At 43.2% G+C, this 23559-nt stretch overlaps 1 protein-coding gene across 1 annotated transcript in view; it reads left to right on the forward strand.

The window, feature by feature from the left end:
• Window positions 1–23559, forward strand: part of LOC118375787 (oxidation resistance protein 1-like) — a 187258-nt gene that overhangs the window by 153595 nt on the left and 10104 nt on the right. The window contains exons 6-10 of the mRNA XM_052494526.1: window positions 1322–1429; window positions 14060–14221; window positions 14859–15043; window positions 17139–17851; window positions 19634–19796. Coding sequence (XP_052350486.1) covers window positions 1322–1429; window positions 14060–14221; window positions 14859–15043; window positions 17139–17851; window positions 19634–19796 — 1331 coding nt within the window. The remainder of the gene's footprint in view (window positions 1–1321; window positions 1430–14059; window positions 14222–14858; window positions 15044–17138; window positions 17852–19633; window positions 19797–23559) is intronic.

The raw sequence follows: 23559 nt of genomic DNA on the forward strand, positions 1-23559 counted from the left end.
AATGGATTGGGAAACACCGATCTACTACACTCATGCTTGGTGTGTCTCTCTCACTGCATCTATCCTCCATGCCACAACCACTAACACTCACCCACTCCTCATCACTGCTCTCTCTTCCCACTGATTCTGTCAATGGCATATACTGGTGTCACTACTAACCACTCACAAGAGTTAAAACAATCTGTGTGTTTATTCCACTAAGACATCTGTGTCATGGGAAACAGAGTGCTGAAATCCCTCCAGTCCTCAGGCAATATCATTAAAAAGGTTCAACTTCAGGGGTCCTGTTCATTAGGAGTAAAAAGTTTCACAATGGAAAACAAAAAACAAGCATGTCTTATTGGGCAAAGTTCAGATAGTACCCCCCTCCTTTACATAGTTTTGGATTGTTTATTTCCGTAGCTACAGAGCAGAACCCTGATAAAGCCATTTTGCTGGGCTCAATGTCTCCTCTTTTGGTTGTGTCCTATTGAACTCTCTCTCTGAGGCTCCAAGTAGCACCCTAAAACATGACAAACAGCCAAAGTTGGTATTTTCCTGGCGTCAGAACCAGAGCCACTCAAATCTACTTAAATGGAGAGTCAAGGCAGGAAGTCTGCAATCACATTGGCAGTCAGAGTCAGTAGCAGCACTCAGCAACATGATGCACAATGCAGGGTTGTTGATGTTGTTTCCAACCAGCCAGCCAGCTCTGGAGGGCTCTCAACATCTCTCTACTGGGTTCCATGACCACACACACACACACACACACACACACACACACACACACACACACACACACACACACACACACACACACACACACACACACACACACACACACACACACACACACAGGGACCAGAAAAACTCCACTCCTGTTCTGTCCCTTGCTACACTTGTCAGCATTAGCCTGCCATGGCGTCACACTGGGTCTCTTCAGTCAGAACACACTCACTACCACTTAACTGTCTGGCCCTGCTCTCAGGGGGACAAGGAGACACAAGTAGGGCCTCTCAAGATCCTTAACGCCAACAACACATGCTAATCTAGTGCTTGAACAACAGACACACTCGCAGGACAATAACTATATTCAACATATCCTATGATGACTTAGTCATATCACAATGAACACTTAAAAACATCAGACACATTGTGAGATATATTACATCTGATGGTTTTAGGACACGTAAATTATGCTTTCACTTTTTGTTGTTTGTCCGTCTTGGGATGTCACAAATCGTACTGAAAACATGTTTTCATAGTCACTTCTGTCTTTGCATGTATGTTCCTTTTTCTGTGTGTCGGCCTGTTTAAATCCAGACATGGATTGTGTTTGCAGGTTCTGTACGTTCCTGATCCTGAGCACATATCCAGTGTGGGGAGCTCCCCTTCCCTTAGCCCCATCAGCCCTCTGTCTCCCACCCCCTCAGAAGCTGACTTAGAGAAGGTATGTTAGCATTCCCACATGCACTCACAATCAACACGTCGGCATTCTCCCTTCACCATGCGTCTGCTCACAAGCACGCACACACATACGTACAACACCTATCATAGAGTGCGATAGAAGGCTTTATCACAAATCCTGCATAAATATCTTATCACAAATCCGATTTAAAATGTAAAGGACCAACTCTCATACTGTCCAGACAATCCAGGACAGGCCAGACAATAAGCCGGCGCGTTGTTTTATGAGCAGAATAAGTCTGTAATGTACTAATTCTCCATTGTTTGCTGACCTACAGTATACAGACGTGTTGTATGGCTCTGGCTCCAGGTAATAGAATGGCTCTTTGTTCTGCCCATTAAGCAATAGTTACAGTGATGTTAGGTGACTTCCCTCACACTTCCCTGCTCTGGGGCGGTGATAGCTGAAATGCCACTGCTTTTACTGTACCATTTAGTCTCCATTTAAAGAAGCATGCAGCCAATAAAGACACAGTTAGTTAGTTGTTTACTGAACGGTGGTGTTGACAACCTCAGTATATAAGAGGGAATAATGTGTTAGTTGACTGCTAACCAGGGGAGGGACAGGGGATCAAATATCTGCAGGTTTTCACTGTTCCAGCAACTATGGTGGATCTGTAACCACGTCACTGCAGTGTAGCTTGGGAAAATGCCCTTAAGTGTGGTTGGTTCTAGCAGGTCTGGAATCAGGCCTATCAAGTCCTCTGTAAAGGAATACTGAAAGCTGACATGTTCCATTGTTCTCAAGTCAGGAGTGTCACCCTCCTGCTCCATAGATTGCCCTCTCCACCCTGTCCCACCCACCCTGTCCCAGGTCGTCTCCATGGCAACCAGGCACCGTTTTGTCAGAATGTTCAGAAAATGGGTTCCTCTGCTACTGCTGCCGTGCCAAACTAGCTGCATAAATTCAACACTACTCAGGCTGAAAGAAGGATCCCGTTCGTTAGTTTATTTAGCGCTTATCTATTTAGGTCATGCCTATAAGAACAGGAGCCTATTTCTTGGCTCTCAGCGGAGGACGAGGATCTGAGGGAGAAGGGCTGTGTGTGACTGTGGAGAAATTAAGCCTTTTAGTGTAATGCTCTGTCTGATATTTAGAGAAACTAATGAACGGAGCTCATTCTCTCAGATGACCAGCAAGACAGCCTGCATGTCCCAAATGGCACCCCATGCCCTATGTAGTGCAATGCTTTTGACCAGAGCGCTATGGGCCTTGGTCAAAAGTAGTGCACTCCATAGGGAATAGGGTTCCATTTGGAATGCGTACAGCAGTTATTCCAGAGAGAGGAAGCATGATGTGTTTCTAGGACAGACAGGGGAGGGTAAATCACCTCAACAGGACGTGGAGTAAAGATCCAGCATGGTTTTCAAGGTAGAGGAGGAAGGACCTTAATAACCTGCACAATGCTTTTTCTAAACCTCAATGATCTTTTAATTATAAAACCCTTTTTGTTGCTACACACACAGGAGGTTGGTGGCACCTTAATTGGGGAGGACAGACTCGTTGTAATGGCTGGAGCGGATTAGGTGGAATGGTATCAAATACATCAAACACACGGTTTGATGCCATTCCATTTAGTCCGTTCCAGACATTATTATGAGCCGTCCTCCCCTTAGCAGGCTCCACTGGCCGCACAGAACAGGCTGTAATGTCTGGCAGGCATGAAATGTCATGGCTGGCTAGCCATCGTGCTGGCATTCGAATCTCACGCTGTGACCGTAGCCAACCTAGCTCACTGTCCTCCAGACCTCTCTCTGTCCTATCCTGCTCTGTTGTGTCCTGGCACCCTCACTTCCTTCCTTATGTTGCAAAGAACAGAGTAGGCCTCTATTTTTAGGGCCAGGGAAAGTAGGACTAGTGTAAATTACCTGCCTAGCCCGCTGCAGGGTGGCTGGTGCCCAATGGGCTGGTGCCAAACTACAGCTGCTCAGGTAACCCAGCCCGGACCTTGGGGTTTCACCTCTACTCTGCCACCTTGCCAACATCCTCCTGTCTTTGTAGGAGAATCAGGATGAAAGATTCAAGGGATGCATGCATCCCATGAATTTACAGTATATGTTTGTTCTGCTCACGGTTGCAGAACATGGACATGTCCACATGGGGGAGCTGTGGTTAAATCTTCCACAGCATTCCACTTCTAGCCTTCTACTCTCTCTCTCTCTGCCTTTGATGTCCAGTCTACATTGCAGGCTGTCTGCAAGGCCATACAGTACAGGACGGAAGCTCAGGCCATTGGCAGGCTGGTGGTTTGTCCTGAAGGGGTCTGGGAAGGAGTGAATTCCTTGTCCTAGTCACTAATCATAATATTCTGTTATTTTCGATTGTAGTGTAAATGGCACTGGATGTTATGGAGTGTTAATATATGGGGTCAAACATTTTGCTAAAAGAGTCCCTCGGTCTTCCTCGTCACTAAAGATCCTCATGAATCATTATAGCAGTGTTCCCCAACTAGCAGGTGGTTTTGGTGGGGTTTTTTGCCACCTCAAGTTTTCTGAGCCAAAAATATACAGTACCAGTACCAGTCTAAAGTTTGGACACACCTACTCATTCAATGGTTTTTCTTTATTTTTTATATTTTCTACATTGTAGAATAGTAGTGAAGACATCAAAACCATGAAATAACACATATGGAATCATGTAGTAACCAGAAAGGTGTTAAACAAATCAATGTTTGTGCTTAGTGGGACAAATGCCCCAATGACTGTGTAAGGGCATTATGGAGTGCTGCATCAGATGACCTGGCCTCCAGGTCACCTCAACCCAATTGAGATAATTTGGGCATCCAACCTCAACCAAATTGAGATAGTTTGGGATGATTTGGAAAAGCAGCCAACAAGTGCTCAGCATATGTGGGAACTCCTTCCAGACTGTTGGAAAAGTATTCCAGGTGAAGCTGGTTGAGAGAATGCCAAGAGTGTGCAAAGTTGCTATGAAGGCAAACGGTGGATGCTTTGAAGAATCTAATTTGTTTAACACATTTTTGGTTATTATATGAATCCATATGTGTTATTTCATAGTTTTAATGTCTTCACTAGTATTCTACAGTGTAGAACATAATACAACATTTAGAAAAACCCTGGGATGAGTAGGTGTGTCCAAACTCTGGAGTGGTACTGCATATATATATCATTTTAAAAATGTTCATTGTTGGATGTAAAAGACTCTGCTCCAAGTGATTAGAATTTAGGAAATCTGTTCCCAAATATTCCCACGCATAATAGAGAGACATATGTGATCATATACAAACAATAATAATTTATTGGATTTATATAGCCCTTTTCTACCAACTGAGGTACTCAACGCGCTTTGCATATACTGAACAAAAATATCAACGCAGCATAAAACTATTTCTAAGGTTTTACTGAGTTAAAGTTCCCATAAGGAAATAAGTCAATTAAAATAAATTCATTAGGCCCTAATCTACGGATTTCACATGACTGGGAAAACAGATATGCATCTGTTGGTCACAGATATAGTTGAAGTCAAAAGTTTACATACGCTTAGGTTGGAGTCATTAAAACGTTTTTCAACCACTCCACAAATTTCTTGTTAACAAACTATAGTTTTGGCAAGTCGGTTAGGACATCTACTTTGTGCATGACATAAGTAATTTTTCCAACAATTGTTTACAGACAGATTACTTCACTTATAATTCACTGTATCACAATTCCAGTGGGTCAGAAGTTTACATACACTAAGTTGACTGCCTTTAAACAGCTTGGAAAATTCCAAAAAAATGATGTCATGGCTTTAGAAGTTTCTGATAGGCTAATTGACATCGTTTGAGTCAATTGGAGGTGTACCTGTGGATGTATTTCAAGGCCTACCTTCAAACTCAGTACCTCTTTGCTTGACATCATGGGAAAATCAAAAGAAATCAGCCAAGACCTCAGAAAAATAATTGGAGACCTCCACAAGTCTGGTTCATTCAGGGAGCAATTTCCAAACGCCTGAGGGTACCACGTACATCTGTGCAAATGATAGTACGCAAGTATGAACACCATGGGACTACGCAGCCATTATACTGCTCAGGAAGGAGACGCTTTCTGTCTCCAAGAGATGAACGTACTTTGGTGCGAAAAGTGCAAATCAATCCCAGAACAACAGCAAAGGACCTTGTGAAGATGCTGGAGGAAACGGGTACAAAAGTATCTATATCCACAGTAAAACGAGTCCTATATCGACATAACCTGAAAGGTTCTTCAGCAAGGAAGAAGCCACTGCTCCAACACAGCCATTAAAAAAAGCCAGACTACGGTTTGCAACTGCACATGGGGACAAAGATCGTACTTTTTGGAGATATGTCCTCTGGTCTGATGAAACAAAAATAGAACTGTTTGGCCATAATGACCATCGTTATGTTGGGAGGAAAAAGTGGGAGGCTTGCAAGCCGAAGAACACCATCCCAACCGTGAAGCATCATGTTGTGGGAGTGCTTGGCTGCAGGAGGGACTGGTGTACTTTCCAAAATAGATGGCATCATGAGGTAGGAAAATTATGTGGATATATTGAAGCAACATCTCAAGACATCAGTCAGGAAGTTAAAGTTTGGTCGCAAATGGGTCTCCAAATGGAGAATAACCCCAAGCATACTTCCAAAGTTGTGGCAAAATGGCTCAAGGATAACAAAGTCAAGGTATTGGAGTGGCCATCACAAAACCCTGACCTCAATCCTATAGAATTTTTTTTTGGCAGAACTGAAAAATTGTGTGTGAGCAAGGAGGCCTAGAAACCTGACTCAGTTACACCAGCTATGTCAGGAGGAATGGGCCAAAATTCACCCAACTTATTGTGGGAAGCCTGTGGAAGGCTACCCGAAACGTTTGACCCAAGTTAAACAATTTCAAGGCAATGCCAATCAAATACTAATTGAGTGTATGTAAACTTCTGACCCACTGGGAATGTGAAAAGAAATAAAAGCTGAAATAAATTATTCTCTCTACTATTATTCTGACATTTCACATTCTTAAAATTAAGTGGTGATCCTAACTGATTTAAGACAGGGAATTTGTACTGGGATTAATGTCAGGAATTGTGAAGAACTGAGTTTAAATGTATTTACCTAATGTGTATGTAAACTTCCGACTTCAGCTCTATTAAAAAAAGGTTTTTAAAGTAGGGGCGTGCATAAGTATCTGGTGTGAGAGCTATTTGCCTCATGCAGCGCGACACATCTCCTTCATATAGTGTTGTTCAGGCTGTGGATTGTGGCCTGTGGAATGTTGTCCCACTCCTCTTGAATGCGAAGTTAATGGATATTGGCAGGAACTGGAACACGCTGTCATACACGTCGATCCTGAGCATCCCAAACATGCTCAATGGGTGACATGTCTGGTGAGTATGCAGGCCATTGAAGACCTGGGACATTTTCAGCTCACAGGAATTGTGTACAGATCCTTGCGACATAGGGCCGTGCATTACCATGTTGAAACATGAGGGGATGGCAGCGGATGAATGGCACGACAATGGGCCTCGGGGTCTCATCACAGTATCTCTGTGCATTCAAATTCATGTTCAATTCTCTGGCAACAAATATGGTGGACATTCCTGCATTCCACATGCCAATTGCACTCTCCCTCAACACTTGAAACATCTGTGGCATTGTGTTCTGTGACAAAACTGCACATTTTAGAGGAGCCTTTTATTGTTCCCAGCACAAGGTGTACCTGTGTAATGATCAGGCTGTTTAATCAGCTTCTTGATATGCCACACCTGTCAGGTGGATGGATTATCTAGGCAAAGGAGAAATGCTCACTAATAGGGATGTAAACAAATTTGAGAGAAATAAACTTTTTGTGCATATGGAACATTTCTGGGATCTTTTATTTCAGCTCATAAAACATGGGACCAACACTTTACATGTTGCATTTATATTTTTATTCAGTATAGTAGGGAGAAACCCACCTCATCCACCAATGTGTAGCAACCAACCATTTTTGTGCCAGAACGCTCACCACACATCAGCTATCAGGTGGAGAGGTGAGGAGGGATATATGCCAATTAGGAATGAGGGGGATGATTAGGTGGTCATGATGGAATGTGGCCAGGTTGGGCATTTATCCATGACAATGGGTGAACACCCCTACTCTTACAATAAGTGCCATGTGATTTTGAATGATCACTGAGAGTCAGGACACCTGTTTAACTTCCTATCTGAAAGACGGCACCCTATGTAGGGTAATGTCCCCAAATGTAATCAAGGTTTGAAATGATGTTTTAATCAAATACTATATGTTTTTAGGCTTCTTGAAGTCAATTTGCAATCTAAAAATATTTGTTTTATTACGTTCCTGCTCCCCGACCATCCGCTCAAGAAAAAATTGTCCTGCGTCTGAATCTAGTTTATGATCCCTGCAATATAGGTTTACTAAGTGGAAAACAAACAACCATCACATATATAATATTAGAGGGGTTGTGCTACTATGGTCACGTCCCAAGTGGCACCCTATTCCCTCTATAGTGCACTCATTTTGACCAGGACCCTGGTCAAAAGTAGTGCACTATAAAGGGAATAGGGTGCCATTTGGGATGCATACTTGGCAAAGCAAACAGCAGCAGCTCTATGGATGGATGCAATATCCATAGAATTATGTCAGAGTCAGCTTTCTTCCTTTCCACCTGGCGAGCAGCTCTAGACTGGATTGATTTCCCATAGCCTCTGGGATCAAAGCACCATGTGATAACACCATCCCATCCCTCTCTCTCTCCATTCCTCCATCTTTAGCCTCTCCCACTCTCCGGTCGGCCAGTGTACACCTCCTCTCACAGAGACACACACACGTTGATATCTTTGACAATTGTGGTGTTCACATTGGTTATTCAATTCTTATGGATGGACTCTGATGTGTTATGGGGTGCCCATTCCCCCAACCCCTATCCCTGAATTAGAAAGCTGATCAGGCTCACACATAAACATATAGTCCTCAGGATATATGACCGCTGTCCAAGTACCTGAGGGAAACAGTATATTATGCACCCCTGCCTAGTGCTGGTTTATGGTATGAACAATACCATGATTACAGATAGACACTGGAACACTGTTAAAGTGGATCTCTCATACAAATGATAGTGCAGAGTGGGAGGGTTAGCTCACAGTGTTGTGTTAGACCACCTCACACACACATACACACACCCTTCCTTCCTGTGATCTGCTTCCTCTCTTGTGATGATAGGGGGATGGAGGATGTTGTCTAAGAGAGGAAGGAGGACATGTTAGGACTGTTTATTTTAAACCAGGCCAGTGTTCGGATTTCTGTTGTCAGCTATGTGCTGCTGGGGAAGGGGACAGTTGGCTTGTGTCCCAAATGGCACCCTATTCCCTACATTGTGTACTATTTTTGATCAAAGCCCTATGAGCCCTGGTTGAAACTAGTGTACCATATAGGGAATATGTTGCCATTTGGGAGACGGCCTAGAACTGTGTGTTATTGGAGGCTGTGAATACCTCTTGTCATGTTGCTGTAGTATTATTGCAGCAGAACAGAGAGTACTGGAGCATGAGTCACTAGGAAGTGAATGTGCCAGTGAAGAGAGGATGGGTGAAGCACTGTAGATATCCACCTGAAGTGGATGACAGTGACCGACCAAGGAGAGCACCACTCAAGTGTCATGTTCTCTTTCCTACTGATGTATAATGTTCCTGTAACGGTGGTGGTTCAGTGAAGGTTTTAGCTTGAAGGGCTAAAACAGTCTTGTTGTGTGCCGGAGTGGCCGGGTTGGAATTCCAGCCAGTAGTTGTTGTTGTTTTGTTTTGTCTAGCATGTTGAGCTGCCCCCTCAGCCTCATTAGCTGCCAGTGTGTCTGTGTGTGTATGTGTTGCTAGTTGTGTGCCGGTGGGTCAGTAGTCGTGGGCTGGTGCTCCCAGGGAGACAGAGACAGGAGAGGTGTGGGAGGGTGTCAAGAGGCCAGCAGACAGCTGTGGGTTTGGTGTTTCACACACAGCAGACCTGCACGCCTACTCTTCATCTCTCCGTCTATGCCATTTTCCCACACCCTCCTTCCCTATCCCTCCATCCTTCATTCCTCTGACCTTCCATCATCCATCTTCTTGTTCCCACACCCTCCCTATCCCTCCATCCATCCCTCTGCCTAGCTCCTGTTCCCACACCCTCACTATCCCTCCATCCATCCCTCTGCCTAGCTCCTGTTCCCACACCCTCCCTATCCCTCTGCCTAGCTCCTGTTCCCACACCCTCCCTATCCCTCCATACATCCCTCTGCCTAGCTCCTGTTCCCACACCCTCACTATCCCTCCATCCATCCCTCTGCCTAGCTCCTGTTCCCACACCCTCCCTATCCCTCCATCCCTCTGTCTGGCTCTGCAGCCAGCCACACAGCCTGGCACAGTAGCAGGCCATGTGGATAAATCATTATCATTGTTTACAATGGATGAGCTGGAGAACTAGTGCCGAGTGCCTAGAGATGTGCCTAGAAATGACTGTAGTAGGGTTGGCACAAATGTTTATGGATGAAGACCGTCATAAATAAAATTACCTGCATATTTTTCCTAATTTTTTTTCGAACAGCTGACTGAAGGTGTGATAGCCAGGCATTCATGTGGTTGAGTCAGTTTCTGTAATAACATGGGCTCTTAACAACGTGATGAAACTTTGTTGCCTCTTGCTGAAACAAGCAAGGTGTTGTAGCAAACGATGAATAGAATGAGCTTGGAACCTCTAACTCTAGAAATTTGACGATTAAACTCATGGGTACACTCGCAATGACAGTCTGGTATTGTGATTCAATCATTTTCGTGGTAATGTAGAATGTTCATTCAAATGATGTTAACTGATGTGGCTCATGCAATGGAATGGATTGTTTGTAATGTCAGTTGAGTTGAATCAACAAATCACAGTACAGACTGATGGGTATACTTCCTGCTTTTACTTCCTGCTTTGCTTCCATGGGTACGCTCGCAATGGCCGCCAGTTCACCCATTATACCATCATTGACTTGAATGGGGAAGCCCGTTCTATTCATTCTATTTCTATGGCAGCACATTGCAGTCAGGAGCGGAAGAAAGGAGAAAAGGTGTCTGAAAAGCAAAACAAATATTATATATATTTTTTGCTATTGTAGCGGTTATTACGGAGACCGTGGTCATTTGGCTGGCCAATTACAGTCATCCAAATTTCCATGACAGTCACAGCCCCGAGTCCTCCTTGTGAGATGCAGCAAATACTACTGTAGAAACTGGATCTGTACAGAATAACACATCGTAAAACTTAAATCTCTATCTCTACTTGTCATAAGAACAGTAACACTGTCTGTTTGTTGAGTGAACAGGGTTAAACAGGGTCTTTGCTGTCGTCGTGGCCCATATGGTCAGGGATTGGGTTGGGTCAGGAGCATGGGTTTACCCTGAGTCTATTACTGTGTTACATGAAGCTGATATGATCAATAACACAGACAGACGGCTGACACACACACATCTGTAGTTAGGTAATATCTGCCTGATATCTCCGTTTCATGTTCCATGAGACTGAGTGAGTGTTCATTTCTCAGTGTATATCGGCAGTCCTGGAGTTCAGTTAACATTTCAGTACAGGAAAAATAATCAGTCTACTGATCTACACACACACATGACGAAGTGTATGATTTATGTAGACGGAGGAATAACAGAGCTGTATTTAAATAGTCTTCATGTGCACTTCTCATCCTGTTTTTAATCATGCATCTACTAGGGAGGGAGACATACACTATATATCAAAAGTATGTGGACATCCCTTCAAATTAGTGGATTAGACTATTTCAGTCACACCCTGTGTGTTTGTTGACAGGTGTATAAAATTGAGCACACCACCATGCAATCTCCACGGACAAACATTGGCACCTGCATTGTTTTACACCTGCATTGTTTGCTGTTTGGGGTTTTAGGCTGGGTTTCTGTACAGCACTTTGAGATATCAGCTGATGTACGAAGGGCTATATAAATAAATTTGATTTGATTTTGATTTGATTTGATTGGCAGTAGAATGGCCTTACTGAAGAGCTCAGTGCCTTTCAACGTGTCACCATCATAGGATGCCACCTTTCCAGCAAGTCAGTTCATAAAATCTCTGCCCTGCTTTAGCTGCTCTGGTCAACTATAAGAGCTGTTATTGTGAAGTGGAAACGTCTAGGAGCAACAATAGCTCAGCCGCGAAGTGGTAGGCCACACAAGCTCACAGAACGGGAACGCCGGGGACTGAAGCGCGTACCAACTGTTCGATGGGAGCTTCATGAAATAGGTTTCCATTGCCAAGCAGCCGCACACAAGCCTAAGATCACTATTCGCAATGCCAAGCATTAGCTGGAGCATTGCTCCTTAGTTCCAGTGAAGGGAAATCTTAACGCAACAGAATACAATTACATTCTAGACGATTCTGGGCTTTCACCTTTGTGGCAACAGTTTGGGAAGCCCCTTTGCTGTTTCAGCACGACAATGCCCCTGTGCACAAAGCGAGGTCCGTACGGAAATGGTTTGTCGAGATTGGTGTGGAAGAACTTGACTGGCCTGCACAGAGCCCTGACCTCAAAGCCATCTAACACCTTTGGGATGAATAGGAACGCCGACTGCGAGCCAGGCCTAATCGCTCAACGTCACTGTCCAACCTCACTAATGCTCTTGTGGCTGAATGGAAGCATGTCCCTGTAGCAATGTTCCAACATCTAGTGGAAAGCCTTCCCAGAAGAGTGGAGGCTGTTATAACAGCAAAGGGAGGACCAATCAATGCCCATGATTTTGGAATGAGATGTTCGACGAGCAGGTGTCCATATACTTTTGGTCATGTAGTGTACTTGTCTTTCTCTGTCTCTGTTTGTTTGTTGACCTGATTGGCGAACAGTGCAGAAACATTGCTACATGTAGACTAGCTACACTCTACAGTATATTTAGATACCCTAGCTGATTGGTTTGATGTAGGGAGACAAATCAACTTAGATGTGATTTTGCCAACTCCTTCTTCATTATTATCACTTGGTATATAATCAGGTCACATGCAATGTAACATGTCACTTGAGTATGTGACATAGACATAGAATGAATAGAACAGCTTGAAAGCTCTAACCCTGGATATTTGACTGGTAAACTCTTGGGTACGTACATGCACAATGGCTGCCAGATATTGTGAAGCAATAATCTCCATGGTATTTTTGAATTTGTTATAAACTGATGCTAGATTGCCACGGTAATGTAGAATGTTCATTCAAATGATGCTAACTGCAATGAAATGTCTTTTTTGGAATGTCAGTTGAGTTGACTCAACAAATCACAGCACAGATTGAAGGGTATACCTCCTTCTTTTACTTCCTGCCTTTACTTCCTGCCATGGGTACACTCAAAATGGCTGCCAGTCCACCCATTATGCCGTCAATGACTTGTATGAGATGACCTTTCTATTCATTCTATTTCTATGGTATGTGATGTGTGCAAGAGTTTTGTTACTGAAATCTAAGATTGCTTATATTGATTACATTCAACTCAATGTTGTTTGAGCATTGAGTGTTGTTGAATTGATACACCTGCTGTTGATACTGTTCTATTTGACTTGATCTATTCTATATGACTTGATCTATTCTATATGACTTTATATATTCTATGACTTGATCTATTCTATATGACTTGATCTATTCTATATGACTTTATATATTCTATGACTTGATCTATTCTATATGACTTGATCTATTCTATATGACTTTATATATTCTATATGATTTGATCTATACTATTTGACTTGATCTATTCTATATGACTTGATCTATTCTATATGACTTTATATATTCTATGACTTGATCTATACTATATGACTTGATCTATTCTATATGACTTGATCTATACTATTTGACTTGATCTATTCTATATGACTTGATCTATTCTATATGACTTTATATATTCTATGACTTGATCTATTCTATATGACTTGATCTATTCTATATGACTTTATATATTCTATGACTTGATCTATTCTATATGACTTGATCTATTCTATATGACTTTATATATTCTATGACTTGATCTATTCTATATGACTTGATCTATTCTATATGACTTTATATATTCTATGACTTGATCTATTCTATATGACTTGATATATTCTATATGATTTGATCTATTCTATTTGACTTGATCTATTCTATTTGACTTGATCTATTCTATATGACTTGATATATTCTATATGATTTGATCTATTCTATTTGACTTGATCTATTCTATATGACTTTATATATTCTATATGATTTGATCTATTCTATATGACTTTATATATTCTATGACTTGATCTATTCTATATGACTTTATATATTCTATATGATTTGATCTATTCTATTTGACTTGATATATTCTATTTGACTTGATATATTCTATATGATTTGATCTATTCTATTTGACTTGATCTATTCTATATGACTTGATATATTCTATATGACTTGATCTATTCTATATGACTTGATCTATTCTATATGACTTAATCTATTCTATATAACTTAATCTATTCTATATGACTTGGAGGATAAGCTAAAGCCATAACTTACTGTTTTATCAACATATCACTAAACGCTAAATGTGTTCATTCTTGTCCACCCTTTACTTCTCCCTCCTGTCCTGTTATTCAAAATGGCCACCCCTCCCTGTAGGAATCCAATGGCGCTCCCAGGCCAGAGGCTCACCATCATCACCATGCTCCGGTGTTCTCAGCACTCCGCCAGGCCCGTGTAGTGTCGTCCACCTCCGAGGAGGAAGAGGCCCTGACAGAGAAGTTCCTCAAAATCAACTGCAAGTACATCACAGACGGCAAGGTATATATCATGTATATTCATATATATTACAGTACTATACAGTATATATAGTATATTCTATATATAAGATATGTACAGTATTATAAGGTAAGCGCATGGAGAAGTTCAGAGGACCATCAGGAATGCTGGCCCTCCACCAGCCAACAGCCACCTCTAGCAGCTCAGATCCATGCTATTGAACAACATGAAACCAATGTTGATCCATTCAGTCTAAATCAAAGGTTTGCTGCTCCCCCCCACAGGGAGGTCAGTATTGGAGCTTCCTGTTCATAGTCAATATCCTTCAGTTGCTTTTGGATACCTACAGTACAGTAATGCCATTTTGTTTATTTATGCTGGAAGGGTAATATATCTCCTCCACTAAATGGCTGACACATTTCTTTCACTCTAGCTGTAATATTCTGTCTAACCCTCTCTCTTCTTTCTCCCTCCCTCTCTCTCTCTCTCTTCTCTTCTCTTTTCTTCTCCTCTCTTTCTCTTCTCTTCTCTTCTCTCTCTTCTATTCTCTTCTCCTCTCTCTCTCTCTTCTCTTCTCCTCTCTCTCTCTCTTCTCTTCTCTCTCTCCCTTCTCTCTCCCTTCTCTCTCCCTCTGTCTGTCTCTCTCTCCCTCTCTCCGTCTGTCTCTCTCTCCCCCCAGGGTGCGGTGAGCGGGGTGTTGCTGGTGACGCCCAACAACATCATGTTTGACCCCCACAGGATGGACCCTCTGGTGCAGGAGCACGGCTGTGAGGAGTACGGCTACATGTGTCCCCTGGAGGAGGTCATGTCTGCAGCCATCTACAAGGAGATTACTGACAGCAAAATCAGAGAGGCCGTGCCCGCGTAAGAGCCCTGTCTGTCTGTCTGTCGGTCTGTCACACACAGGGGTCCCATTCATTAGAGCACACTGTTTTGTGCCTACTGAACCACACTAACAGAGATGTAGTGGAGAGGAGTTGCGTTTACGCACCTGTTGCACAAAATTAACATTGTTTGCGTTTATGTTACACATCACTCGTTTACCCACTTCTTTTTCTACCACTCCATCCCTGGTTACACATCACAGCCCCTCCGTAATCACTTCATCAGCCCAGCACTGCAGGCACACACTGATTACATCAGAAACCATCCAACAGATTAATTATATCCCCCATGTCAAAAAGGAAAAGGAAATGACAATTATAGCAAGGTTAATGAACTATGCATGCACCCACCTACGTCTGGATTGCTCACCCATTTGCTTGATGTAATAATATATCCACTTCAGCAGCCAGCTTAGTTTATCTCCATGGCATGCCACCCGCATACAGATCTCCTACCGTCTCTGTTTTTATTAGCAATTTAACGTGGATTGTTTGCTCAGATCAAGATAATTGTGTTATATTAATACTATGATGAAATCTTACCAAAGCATTAGCTATTTGTAGCTGTGTTCCTCTGTGGCGCTAGCGATGCCAAGGTCGTGGGTTCATGTCCCGCTCAGATCACATACACATGCTAATTATGTATGCACTTACTGAACTGTAAGTTGGATGAAAGTGTCTGCTAAGAGACATTTATTATTATTGTAACTATAGAGCTATGCTTAGCCCTTCCACTCTAGTGCCCATCCAGTATGTCTGTGAAAATGTTCAGTGGTGGATTTGGGCTGTGTTAGGTGTTCAGATCTGATGGAGCATCTATTGTGCCGTCTAATGGTTATTGGCTGCAGTCCAAACACGTTATTTTTACCCCCTTGCCCTCGCCACTTCACCGTTGGAAACCGGATGCAGATGATTGACATCTTAAGTGGAGGTCCAATTCACTAACGTTTCCCTCTCAGCCCTCGATTTAGCTCAAGGGAGCGAGTGAACAAACCACTTTGGTCACTTGCGGGGTTGATACGACCCACAATTCAATGCAAACTGTAGTCACATGTCAAACTCTGGTGGCCGCGAAGTGTCACATTTTTGGCCTGTCAGAAAAAAGTATGAAGCTAGCTTGCTAGAAAATATATATAGACACTGATTTTAGCGTTGGAAAATTGGCTCAGTCTCATAGTGAGGAGCCTATAAAACGTAGCTAGATTCATAAACATATTTTGGGGAATTCTGAAATGTATTGGAATAAATGGCCAAACAATTAAACTAGCTAGCCAGCTATGGGTAACTGTAGCTAGCTACCTGACAGGAGTGCCAGCTAGATACGTTAGCTTACTAGGTACATGAATAGCTTTAGCTAGCTATGTTAGCTTACTAGGTACATTCATAGCTTTAGCTAGATATGTTAGCTTACTATGTACATTAATAGCTTTCGGTTGGTTCTTTTTAAACTCGACTTCTAGATTTCCACTGAGGACGTTGACTCTGATTATCACTCTCCCTGGCTTGGGCAAGCGACATTCAAGGTACACTCGGATGTGACGATGTAAAACGTAATTCAAGGGCTGAGGATCTAGGGCCAAGGGCTGTCTACTTTGAGTTTGAAACACAGCCATTGTCTCTGTGTGAGGACAGCTGTTTTCTCATGTGATGCAAGCAGACTCTGTCTCAAAGAGCACACAATAACAAAGTCCTGCCTGTGTGCCAACCAGTGTTTACACACAGTAGGATGCAACTATTTTAGTCCCACAACAGGTCTTTGGAGAACCTGTGGAGTCTAGTGTGCTGTTACAGTATGTAGAGGAATCCTGTTAGTTGGCGTTGGCTGGCTGGCTGCACAGTGTTTTTGTTAATTTACTGTACAAAACCTATTCAGATTATTATGCAGAGTAGTTCGCTTACAGATGCGCCAAACAAACATAGATTCATATTAGATCTGTATTGAGAGGATGACTTGTTTCGCCTGGTCTCTCCACATTATACTGTAATAAACAAAAAGAACGGTGCCATTCTACTGCATTCCAAGTCAGACCTCTCTAACTTGTATTTTCTTCTTTACTGTTTTCTTCCCTCTCCAGGCATCTGGAGCCTTTGACGTCAGAGCGCGGGCCCTCCACCTCCTCTCAGCCGGACCCAGAGCAGCATCTGAGAGTCCCAGGCAACGACAGCGGGAGCGCGGCCAACCGCAGTACAGAGGGCTCCTTCTCCGAGGACGTCTTTACAGAGTCAGAGCTGTCCCCCATTCGGGAGGAGGCCACTTCCTCCGAAGACCTCCGGCTGGACAAGTCTTCCTCAGCCACAGCCTCCACAGAGTCCATCCAAACTGTCACCCATGTGGCGGCCTTCACCCCTCCAGGGGAAGCCCCAGGGGCCGCAAGCAGCGCCTGCAAGTCAGTCAGCCAGCCGCCAGGGGAGGGCCAGGAGAAACAACCCACCACAGCAGAGGATAATCCAGACAGCCACACAGCCCAGAGCCAGTCACCCATAGACTCCAAGCAGCACAGTGTGGATGTGGAGAAGGCAGCACCAAGCACACCCACCACCAGCCAGGGACCATGCCAAGGACCCTCCTCACGCCATGCCTCCCAGAGATCTACCACCGGGCCTGGGGAGCCCTCCGGCCAGGAGGGGGGTTCAGGGGACAGGCCCAAGCTGAGCAGAGAGGGGTCCCAGGACTCTGAGACGGACGTGGAGGAACTGAGAAAGATGTGGAAGAATCATACTATGCAACAAGCCACAGAGCAAATGGAGAATGTAACACAAAAGGTGGAGGGACAGAACTCTGCAGAAGGTAGTGAGATAACGTGTGAGATAACGTGTATCTGTTGTATAATGAAAATATGAAATACATATCCTTACACTATGCACTTACATTGTTTTTCAGTAGGTGCGAAAATATGTTCAGCTTCTATTTCAACCCCACTTGAGTTCTCAACATGAAGGCAAATCTATAGACAGTTATTGCAGATTATTTACACATCCTCACTGCCTGGTATGCTGCTGCCATTTGCCATCTCTGCAATTATCATCATAATGTTTATTCTAATGAAGCTCCCAGTGCTATTACAGGAAGGTTGGCTCCGGCTGCTTCCGTACACCTCGGCTGCAGGGTGCTCCTGATAACCTCCTGTCACAGCTTTGTGCCTCCCCAGTTGTAATTGGACTAAAAAAAGAGAAAAATAACTGTGGAAATGTGTGGTGTGCTGTTATCACCTACAGGAATGAGCAGGAGGCATTATACTCCGCTTTGATCTAGCTCTGCTGTTAGCCGGTCTGCTCCACGTGCACTCAACTCCAAGATATGCTAAAACCTCAAAATCAAACACAGAGAGACAACACAAACACCCACACCTAACATCTGAGGGGAAACACAATAGCGTTTAGACGGCCTGCATTAATAACCCTCAGAGACACGAGCAGCATTTGAAGTGACTTAACTATTTACATTTTATAGCTGCCTTCTCTTTTTGGTTTGTTGTCTTTTTCAGTAAACATTGAATATTTCTTACCCTAGAACATAGACTACCACAGTAGTGTGCAGGCTCAAACTACTACTGTGTTCTGTGCCATGCCTGCTATATGTGCTATGTATGTTATTCTTCCACTGTTCTACAGTTCTATGTGAGCTCTAGTGCCTCACTTAGTTGTGTTCAGACCTGGGCTCTAATAGTATTTGTCTTCTTTCAAACACTTTTGCTGCACCTCATTGAGTTTGCCTGGGGTATTGGAACCAAAGGAATAGTCCCAAAGGTGCAAACCCCACCCATCTGGCACTCTAGGCAGGCTCAATCAAACTCTCAAAGTATTTTGGAAAGAAAACGAACACTGGTTGAACCAAGGTCTGGTTGTGTTCCCATAATTTATATCACCATAATTCTCACCCCACAGAGAGTTCCTAGAATGTTTGCTCTTATTGGCTGGGATCACAGCAGGGTTCTGCTTTACTCCACACCACATTACCATGGCAGACGTGAGCCAAGGCCCCACTTCAAAACAAGCCCAATTACTGCGTTTTCAAATATCATTTTTCCCACTGAGCTGTGTTTTCTAAGTACTGTAGATGAACCATTTCTCTGGCTCTGTTTGTGACTATGGGTCCCGGTCTGTGTTATGTCACAAAGTGTCTCTTTTCTTTGTAGAAGTCCCACTGATTTGACCTTCTAATGGGTCGTTAATAAAAGCAGGGATATGTTTTGGTGTCACGATCTGTTATGAGTTCTGTTTATTTGGGTCATCTTCCTATTATTCTGGCACAGAATTACTGTCTGTTGAGATACCTAGTAAACAGAGGAGGAGATCTAGTTCATATAAAGACCCTGTTATCAAATAGATCTGAAATGTTTTCTTATTTACAGATGGATTAGGTCCAGTGGTGTGGTGAGGGACTATTAGATAATAAGAGGATATGTTTTAAACCAGGAGTAGGCCTACATTTGGTCAGTCACTGAATTGAAAAATATTCTGAAAGATTTAAATCAGATTGGAATCTGCTTTGGCCCTGTAAGTGTTAAGATGGATAAGGTAACAATTCATTATCATGTGATCATTTCCTGTTTGTCATGTGGCTCTACAGTGTCCATGGAGCGGCGGAGGCACCGGTCCCACAAGTTCCTGTGTCTGCGGGTGGGCCAGCCCATGAAGAAGACATTTGTGTCCAACGCCAGCGCCTCCATGCAGCAGTACGCTCAGAGGGACAGGAAACATGAGTACTGGTTCGCTGTGCCGCAGGAGAGTGTGTGTGTGTGTGTGTGTGTGTGTGTGTGTGTGTGTGTGTGTGTGTGTGTGTGTGTGTGTGTGTGTGTGTGTGTGTGTGTGTGTGTGTGCGCCACACTGCAGCGCCAAGGTCTGCAGAGTCACTGTAGTGCAGCCCCAATGTCTGCCCAGCGCCAAGCCCATCTCACTATGCTGCCACCAGCCCAGACAGCTAGATTATTTATTTATTCACCCACTCTGCAGACTCACACGTACATACACAAATATCTATAGAATACATTTATTTTTTCCCTCACTGAGGGAACTGGACCAGGCTGTGAAAAGCAGTCCTGTTACAGTGGTTTGCGAAAGTATTGACCTCCCTTGGCATTTTTCCTATTTTGTTGCCTTACAACCTGGAATTAAAATATATATATTTTTTTTAAAGCTGAAAACTTGAGCGTGCATAACTATCCACCCCCAAAGTCAATACTTTGTAGAGCCACCTTTTGCAGCGATTTCAGCCGCAAGTCTTTTGGGGTATGTCTCTATAAGCTTGGCACATCTAGCCACTGGGATTTTTGCCCATTCTTCAAGGCAAAACTGCTCCAGCTCCTTCAAGTTGGATGGGTTCTGCTGGTGATCAGCAATCTTTAAATCATACCACAGATTCTCAATTGGATTGAGGTCTGTGCTTTGACTAGGCCATTCCAAGACATTTAAATGTTTCCCCTTAAACCACTCAAGGGTTGCTTTAGCACTATGCTTAGGGTCATTGTCCTGCTGGAAGGTGAACCTCCGTCCCAGTCTCAAATCTCTGAAAGACTGAAACAGGTTTCCCTCAAGAATTTACCTGTATTTAGCATCATCCATCATTCCTTCAATTCTGACCAGTTTCCCAGTCCCTGCTGATAAAAACATCCCCACAGCATGATGCTGCCACCACCATGCTTCACTGTGGGGATGGTGTTCTCGGGGTGAGAGAGGTGTTGGGTTTATTCCAGACATAGCATTTTCCTTGATGGCCAAAAAGCTCAACTTTAGTCTCATCTGTCCAGAGTAGCATCTTCCATATGTTTGGGGAGTCTCCTACATGCTTTTTGGCGAACACCAAAGTGTTTGCTAATTTTGTTCTTAAAGCAATGGCTTTTTTTCTGGCCACTCTATCGTAAACCCCAGCTCTGTGGAGTGTATGGCTTAAAGTGGTCCTATGGACAGATAATCCAATCTCCGCTGTGGAGCTTTGCAGCTCTTTCACGGTTATCTTTGGTCTCTTTTTTTTATTTGTTCTCTGTTGCCTCTCTGATTAATGCCCTCCTTGCCTGGTCTGTGAGTGTTGGTGGGCGGCCCTCTCATGGCAGGTTTGTTGTGGTGCCATATTCTTTCAATTTTTTTGTAATGGATTTAATGGTGCTCCGTGGGTTGTTCAAAGTTTCAGATATTGTTTTATAACCCAATCCTGATCTGTACTTCTCCACAACTTTGTCCCTGACCTGTTTGGAGCTCATTGGTCTTCATGGTGCAGCTTGCTTGGTGGTGCCCCTTTCTTAGTGGTGTTACAGACTCTGGGGCCTTTCAGAGCAGGTGTATATATACTGAGATCGTGTGACCGATCATGTGACACTTAGATTGCCCACAGGTGAACTTTATTTAACTGATTATGTGACTTATGAAGGTAATTTGTTGCACCAGATCTAATTTAGGGGCTTCATAGCAAAGGGGGTGAATACATATGTACGCAACCCTTTTCAGTTTTTTTTATTTTTTTGACACTTTTGTCATTTTTTTTTATTTCACTTCACCAATTTGGACTATTTTGTGTATGTCCATTATATAAAATTCAAATAAAAATACATTTCAATTATAGGTTGTAGTGCAACAAAATAGGAAAAACGCCAAGGGGGATGAGTACTTTTGCAAGGCAATGTATATACACTACCGTTCAAAAGTTTGGGGTCAATTAGAAATTGCCTTGTTTTTTAAAGAAAAGCTATTTTTTGATCCATTAAAAAAACTCTCAACGTCAACAGTGAAGATGCGGCTCCGGAATGCTGGCCTTCTAGGCAGAGTTCCTCTGTCCAGTGTCTGTGTTATTTTGCCCATCTTAATCTTTTCTTTTTATTGGCCAGTCTGAGATGTGGATTTTTCTTTGCAACTCTGCCTAGAAGGTCAGCATTCCAGAGTCGCCTCTTCACTGTTGACGTTGAGACTGGTATTTTGCGGGTACTATTTAATGAAGCTGCCAGTTGAGGACTTGTGAGGCGTCGGTTTCTCAAACTAGACATTCTAATGTACTTGTCCTCTTGCTCAGTTGTGCACCTGGGCCTCCCACTCCTCTTTCTATTCTGGTTAGAGCCAGTATGCGCTGTTCTGTGAAGGGGGTAGTACACATCGTTGTACGAGATCTTCAGTTTCTTGGCAATTTCTCGCATGGAATAGCCTTTATTTCCCATAATAAGAATAGACTGACGAGTTTCAGCCTCTAATCGAACCCACAAATGCTGATACTCCAGATACTCAACTAGTCTAAAGAAGGCCAGTTGTATTGCTTCTTTAATCAACACAACAGTTTTTTAGCTGTGCTAACACAATTGCAAAAGGGTTTTCTAATGATCAATTAGCCTTTTAAAATTATAAACTTGGATTAGCTAACACAACGTGCCATTGGAACGCAGGAGTGATGGTTGCTGACAATGGGCCTCTGTAAGCCTATATAGATATTCCATTAAAAATCAGACGTTTCCAGCTACAAAAGTCATTTACAACATTAACAATGTCTACACTGTATTTCTGATCAATTTGATGTTATTTTAATGGACAAAAAGTGAACCCAAACTTTTGAACGGTAGTGTACATTTTGTGCAGTATTTCAGTGTGCTTTGGATGACATTTCTGTCCACAATAGCACAAATGAACTGTTTTTGCCCTTTTATGTAAATGGGTATTAATCGTAATGAGATCTGTCAATTTCGACTCCACTGGGATGTTGCACAGCAATGTCAGCAGTATTCATAATGAATGTATCGTTTAGGCCTTTCAAAGAACAGTACAAGGAAATATGTATCTTCATCAAAAGCTGTAAAATATGTTTTTCTAGTAAATTATTCCAAATTGCTTCAACAGCTTAATTCAATTAGTTAATGCTGAAAAGTCACTTTGTTGCAGTGTTGGGTCCAAGCACAGTGCTGCCTTTGTCTCCAGTCCTGGAGAGAGAGAGGACAGAAAGTTATGAATCTGATCAGATGTTTGACCAGCCATTCTTTGACTTTGAAAATTCTACCCTTCAGCTGTTTTCATTCCCAGTAGCCAGTAGGCTTGTGTTGACCAGCACAGCACACTCCTCTCAGTCTCACATGTTAATCTCATTTGAAACAGGCAGACAGGCCACCAGTCTTGTCTCTGGCCACAGACACAGTCACACCACCATCACCATGGCCATGTGCCATTGTAGGGTGGTTGGAATGTGTTTATCTCAGAATGTCTCCTGTAATGCTGCCCTGTTACACTGCTGGCTCTGTTCCCATGGATAGCACTGTGCCTTTATACACACACACACCCATGCACAGACGTGCACACTTACACATACTCACGTACACGCACACACTTTCGTACACACAAACACACGTGCACACACACACACACTCACTGGCAGACTGACTATGTCTGCTGGATGACCTAATTGAGTGGCGACCCAGAAGATGTGTGTAAAGTATCCTGACAATGGTGGGAGAGTTCCAGACAGTGGGGAAAAAAGACCATATACAGCCTGATACATAGAGACACAAGACAGCAGAGTGGCATAACAGC

Source organism: Oncorhynchus keta, chromosome 34, assembly GCF_023373465.1.
Source record: "Oncorhynchus keta strain PuntledgeMale-10-30-2019 chromosome 34, Oket_V2, whole genome shotgun sequence".
In the NCBI taxonomy this organism is placed as follows: Eukaryota; Metazoa; Chordata; class Actinopteri; order Salmoniformes; family Salmonidae; genus Oncorhynchus; species Oncorhynchus keta.